The sequence below is a fragment of the Sorex araneus genome, chromosome 2 (genome assembly GCF_027595985.1).
Source record: "Sorex araneus isolate mSorAra2 chromosome 2, mSorAra2.pri, whole genome shotgun sequence".
NCBI lineage: Eukaryota > Metazoa > Chordata > Mammalia > Eulipotyphla > Soricidae > Sorex > Sorex araneus.
This window is the reverse complement of record NC_073303.1, coordinates 220,865,874-220,872,686: the sequence shown is the minus strand read 5'-3', so window position 1 is coordinate 220,872,686 and position 6,813 is coordinate 220,865,874. Positions and strand designations below refer to the sequence as shown.

Below are 6,813 nucleotides of genomic sequence, written 5' to 3'. Positions count from 1 at the left end.
AAAACTTTTATCTTAATTGAAATTAGACCATAGATAATATATAGTTAATAATAATATCAGTGACTTTATTAAGAAGAGAATACAAATGTTTTAGCAAAAACAGAGACTAACTCCCCTAAAAGTGAGCATGATATACAGTCTTCTTAACTTTTTATTGTGAGTAACATAATCAGTATTTTATTCAAACCTGCATCATATATCCTAATCTCTTTTTTACATAAAAGAAATAAAATGAACACTTAGTGAGTTCAAAAAGGCAAGAAATATTCAATGCAGTGACCAAAGAAATATTTAAAGAGATCATTATGGTTTATAAATGCATAGCATATATATTTATTATAATAAAATATTTTTCAATTGCCATAAGTCATGGAACAAAAAATGTGATAATGACCTTCTTTTTTAAAGATATTTCTTTTAAGAATTAAAATAATCTAATTCGTATGATCACTGTATCACTATCTTACCATTTCTCATCAATTTGCTCCAGCGGGCACCAGTAACCTCTCCATTGTGAGACTTGCTGTTACTGTTTTTGGCATATAATATACACCATTGGTAGCTTGGAGGCTCTGCCGAGCAGGCGGGATACTCTCAGGAACTTTCCAGGCTCTCTGAGTGGGATGGAGAAATCGAACCTGGGTTGGCCACGTGCAAGGCAAACGCCTCACCTGGCGTGCTATCACTCCAGCACATTCTTATGATATTTTGGAAAATGAATCAAAATGGCAGTGATACCAATGTTTGGATATTACTTTAAAACTCTTGAACATGGGACTAAAAAGATAATACAGGGTTTAAAGTACTTTTCTTACTTGGTGACCCAGGTTCAATCCACAGTACTAGATCTATTCCCCAATATGGAACAGAAAATATTCCTGTGTTCAAATCCAGAAATACCGAAATTTAGCAGGTTTTCCCTATATCTTCCCCATTCCAAAATTTAAAGGAATTCTTTCTTTTTTCTTTTCTTCCTCTTTAATTTTATTTATTCATTTATTTCTTTTTGCTTTGAAGCATAATTAGCCAAGTTACACTGGGCATAGTTTTAGCACCCTGCAAAAGCTCAGGAGACACATACAGGGTTGAGAATCCGACCTGGGTAGGCAATAAGTAAGGCAAAAACTTATCGGCAATACTGGATCTTCAGCCCATTACAAGAAATTCTCATCCTAACTGCAAAGGTGCAAATTTATACATATCTTATATCTGATTCCATGTGAAATATCTGCCTTTATTTAAGTTTTCCTTATGATATTAAAAAATCAAGGTGTCAAATGAAGTGAATACCATTAAGTTATGGAAAAATACATAGGATTTGGAATACAAATCATATAATAAACTAATTAATTGACATTTAAACAAAATCTAAGTGAAAGAAACATTGTTTTCTTTATCACTCACTCATCACTCTCACTTTTGCATACAGATCAAGAAGACTCAGAAGGCAAAAATGAGAAATCAAACAGTAACCACGTTCATCCTCCTGGGATTGACAGATGACCCAAAACTGCAGATTCTACTTTTCATATTTCTACTTATCACCTACATGTTGAGCCTTCTTGGAAACCTGGCTATCATCATTCTCACCTTTGTGGATGCCCACCTTAAAACTGCCATGTACTATTTTCTACAAAACTTTTCCTTCTTAGAAATCTCATTCACATCTGCTTGTATCCCGAAATTCTTGTATAGTATAGCAACAGGAGATAGAACCATTACCTATAACGCTTGTGTATCTCAGTTATTTTTAACAGACCTATTTGCTATAGTAGAATTCTTTCTTTTGGCAACTATGTCCTATGATCGTTATGTAGCCATCTGCAGACCCCTTCATTACATGACTATCATGAATCCCATGGTCTGCAAAAAACTTATCTCTGGCTGTTGGATAATTACACTGTTGCTCATGATACCACCATTTTGCTATCTACTGACAATGGAATTCTGTGACTCTGAAATGGACCACTTTCTCTGTGATGTTAATCCCTTCTTGAAGATCTCCTGTTCTGATACAGAATTCATAGAGAAGATGGTTCTTTTCTGCTGTGCATTTTTCCTACTTGTGACTCTCATGTTTGTGGTTTGGTCCTATGGAAGTATCATTCGCACGATTCTTGGGTTCCCCTCTGCTCGGCAGAAGAAAAAGGCATTTTCTACCTGTTCCTCCCACTTGATTGTGGTTTCCATCAGTTATGGCAGCTGTATCTTCACCTATGTCAAACCTTCTGCGAAAGATGAAACGGCTACTAATAAGGTCTCAGCATTATTTATTACTTCCATCTCCCCCATGTTAAACCCATTTATTTATACTCTGAGAAACAAACAAGTAAAAAATGCCTTGAACGATATTTTTAAAAAACTACTGCTCTTGAGATATCACAGGGGTTAAGGAGCTTGTCTTGCATATAGCTGGTAGCAATCAGGGTTGTCCCATGAGCACAGCTGAGAGTAAGTACCTCAACTGAGTAAATTATCTGATAGTTTACATTTTTCTTTTGTCATATTTTTACATCATCCTTAATTTTCAAGTTTATGTCTAGTCATCAGAGTAATTAGTTTTCTCCTACCATTTCCTTCTATTTCAGGGCTAGAGTAGGACAGTCGGGAGGGCAAATGCCTTGCACATAGCCCACCCGGGTTTGCTCCCCAGCAGCCTGTATGTTCCCCATGCAGAGCCAGGAGTGATCTCTACACTCAGAGACAAGGAAGCCTGTGACACCGCAGGATGTGACCCCAAAACATACAACCAAACAATGAAAGTTTCCTTCTAGTGTGATTAAAGTGTATGTACTTGCCTAGAGGGTTGTCTAAGTTTGATAATGATTTCCATAATCAATTAAGAGCTATTTGTGATAATTTTGATATTTTCTATGGCTAAAATAGCTTTATAGTTCATTGACTAAGGAATGACAATAAAACCCTAATTACAACTTCTGTTGTGCATTTAGCATCTATTTGTATTTTTTTAATTGCTTAAAGAAATATCACATTTCTGGAACACTATAAAAAATGTTCTAAGGATATACTTTTAAATGATTGTCAGAGGAAGTATGTCTTTATAGTGACTGACAGTGATTTCTGATCGTCAAATTTAATGTGCAATGAATGTGATTGTTCATCAGAAAATTCAGTATATTGAGCAAGTTTTATGTCCTTAAGACATATGCTATAGGGGGCTGGAGAGATAGCACAGCGGGTAGGGCGTTTGCCTTGCACGCGGCCGACCCGGGTTCAAATCCCAGCATCCCATATGGTCCCCTGAGAACGGCCAGGGGTAATTCCTGAGTGCAGAGCCAGGAGTAACCCCTGTGCATCGCCAGGTGTGACCCAAAAAGCAAAAAAAAAAAAAAAAAAAAAAAAAAAAGACATATGCTATAAAATGTTTTATAATGATTAATCACAAATTAAAAATTAAAGAGGCTATAGAGATGGAGCAGGAAGTAATATTCATGCCTTGCACACAGACAACCTGAAGAGGAGGGCAAGTTAAGTGTTAAATTTGACTTTGTAACTGCTTGGCTGCTTTGAAAGATGTTTTCTTGACCTACTGCTGGGCAGGAAACTGTCACCAAATGGGCCAACAAACTGCCCTAGCAACTGTAAGCAAACATTTTCAGGGAAACAGTTAACAGTCAACAAATGTTGAGATAAGCAAATTTAGTGACCTATGTGTGATCCCCTTTGATCCAATAGGTGTGATTTCCTTTGATCCAATAGGTGTAATTCCCTTTGGTCCAATGTGTGTCCCTTTGATACAATCCCCTGGCAGAGATCTGCCAACCCCTAACAAACCCCAATTCAATCCACAGCGTGTAATATGGTCCCCTGTGTACCACCAGGCATAATCTCTGAATGCAGAATCAGGAGTACACTCACTTGTACACCACTGAGTGCATTTCAACTACAAACAAAGGATAAAATAGTAATACACTTGGTTTTGATTCTCTTAACAGTTCTTTAATTTACATTGTGCAAGATACTGGAATTCTGAGGCATTTATGCTTAATTTTTTTGATGAATCTGTATTTTGTTCCAGAAGTTATCAAACAAGACAGTAGGGACTAGTTTAAATGGTAGGAAGAATACAGTTGGGGTAGGTTTAGACTTTTAATAATAAATGGAATAATAATATGTAAATTAGTCATTGTAAAATGATGATGCAGTTAATGACTTTATCTCATATTGCCTTTTATTGATCTCTAATTTCTTTCTTTCTGAAATTTTCCAACACTAATTTTACTTTTGCATATTATTTAAAATGTCTGAAATATTAGTTTATATAGCTAAAACTAAAAAATTCCTGGCTTCTATCTCCAGTATATTAAATTCTAATATTTCCACACTTATTGGTGGAAAATAATAATGCATTACAATTTTTAAAATTGATAATAAAAATGCAAGAAAAAAATAGCCCTTCACACCAAAGAGTTATTATATTCTCCAAACAAGATAACCTAATTGCTAAATTTATACTTTAAATGGGGAATTATTACTTCTGTAATTTACTTGATTCTGTGCCACAAAGATTCAACAGGGTATAGTAAAAAAAACACAAAAGAAAAATTTCTGAAAAATAAGTCCAGTCAATGGGATAAATGATCACATGATTATTTACTTATAGCAAAACAAATCCATTCATTATATTTTAATTCAACGTAATTTATATATTAATTTATATCTAATATGTTATGTCTAAGACATATGCAATGTCTGATATCTAAGCTATAATGTCTAAGAGAACTGAAGCCATTAAACATATGTGAGGGGAATTAATCTTTTGAAGGCACCTCCCCTAATCTGGTAAATTGCCTGCATCCCTTAATCGTTCCTCTAATAAACATTTTTCTAAAAATATTGTGTATATTCATATATACTCTATTGAACTCTGATGAAATTGTACAGGTTAATTAGGCTCCTACCTTGCTTATGGCATTTCCACATTAGCACCCCAATATTCCATCTGAACACCGAGACAAGTGTGTTTTCTACCAAGGGTCAGTGTGACTCAATTATTATTTTATTTTATTTTATTTTAAATAATGTAGGAGTATACTGTTATTCATTCAGCCATTGATTAAGCTGATTGAATTGGGCATGAAATCTACATTACTTTTTTTTAAATTTTATCACCATGAGATAGAATTGCAAAGCTTTCATGTTTGAGATTCAGCCATACAATGATGAAACACCCATCCTTTTACCAGTGCACATTTTCTGCCACCCACATCCTAGGCCTCACTCTACCTCTATGACATACAATTTCCCCAACACTCTTATCAAATTTTAGGCATTAAGTTTAGCTCAAAATTTCCTGCCACCATTCAAGCTTCCTGCCAGGGGCAGATTCTAGATAATTTAATGTTCCATTACACATTGTGAATATCATGAGAGCTCACATGGCCATGATTGTAAGTGTAAATTTCTAGAGTGTAATGATTGGGTTCCAGAGACATCTCTGTATGGCACTAATCCATTTTGGGATTCAGATGGGAGTCACTGGGCAGGGCTATTGGTGTGCTAAGATGGAGCCCAGAGGCAACTTGTGGGCAAGACAGTTAGTCGGCTGGGTGGGCAGGGACCTGGAGAGGGGCAGCCTGGACTCTAGGTTGCCAGGAAGCCTGGAGATTCAGTCCTGGAACCCATATAACTGGGCCTTGCTTGTGGAAGCTCTTGGTTACCAAGATTCCATCAGAAGTAGGGGTCAATAATAATTTTTAGAAATTGATATGGGGGTTATGAATATAGCTCAACAAGTGCAGTACATGGCTTTTGTGCTTCGAGAACTTTGGTAGTATCACAGCAACCTGAAAACTGTTAGTTGCAAACATAGTTTGTACTGTCAAAAGTTCACTTCCAGGACATTTATTCCTGAGAGCAAGCGTCAACTATGAACAGTGAAGTATTTGTTTTATTATTAAACAATGAAACATTAGTTAAATAGTATAATGTGACATAAAATTTGTAATGTTCTAATTTATTGAATTCATCAACAAAGAAGAGAATAATCAACTATTTTATCATATGTTCAGAAATGAGCTAATAAAGTTGGTGTCATATTCTGTCAGTTCATCAAGTCCAACAAGGTAGGAAAAATCTTAAAACTTATAGTCTGAGAGGCTAAGAGTACTGTTGGTAGGACAGTTGCCTTGCAATGGACGGCATGAGTTTGATCCCCAGCATCCCACATGGTACTTCAAATATTCCCAGGAGTGACTTTTGAGTGCAGAGCCAGGAGTCACTTCTGAACAACAATGGGGGTTCTCCATCCCAAAATAGGTAATAAGTAACACTATGATATAGAATAGGTATGACTAACTATCTTTTGGGAGTTGTATCTGAGAGTTAATAAAAATATAATGAACTTGCGATTAACAAAATCTTGATGTTTATAAGTTACCAAGAGCTTGAAAAATAAGTAGACACTACATTGACATATTTATTGCTGCACATTTCTTCAATAATTTATTGTATTTATATTTCTTAACAAAGTCACTTATGTCAAATATTAACATGAACTTATTAAAAATATCAGAATAAAACATTTTTAGGTCTTGAATCACATGTGGCTTGCCCAGGGCTAATCCTGACTCAGTGCTCTCCTGAGGATCACTGCTTACAGGGCCCAAAAGACTACATTGGATGGCAAGGATTTACCCATGGTGGACCACAGTGCTCTATCACTATATGTCAAACATTATACTATGGGTTATTGTTCAGTATTGTTGTTTTTCAAGGAGTGGAGTTGGGCCACACCCAGATGTGCTCAGGTAGGTATTACTACTGACTCAGTGTTCAGTGATTAATCCTAGC

General features: G+C 35.7%; 1 protein-coding gene across 1 annotated transcript; it reads left to right on the top strand.

The window, feature by feature from the left end:
* The first annotated feature begins 1,453 nt into the window (after nt 1-1,453).
* On the top strand, nt 1,454-2,392 carry LOC129401745 (olfactory receptor 6C2-like). Its single transcript, XM_055124565.1, has one exon. The coding sequence runs from the start codon at nt 1,454-1,456 to the stop codon at nt 2,390-2,392; it is 939 nt and encodes a 312-aa protein (XP_054980540.1).
* The last annotated feature ends 4,421 nt before the right edge of the window (nt 2,393-6,813 follow it).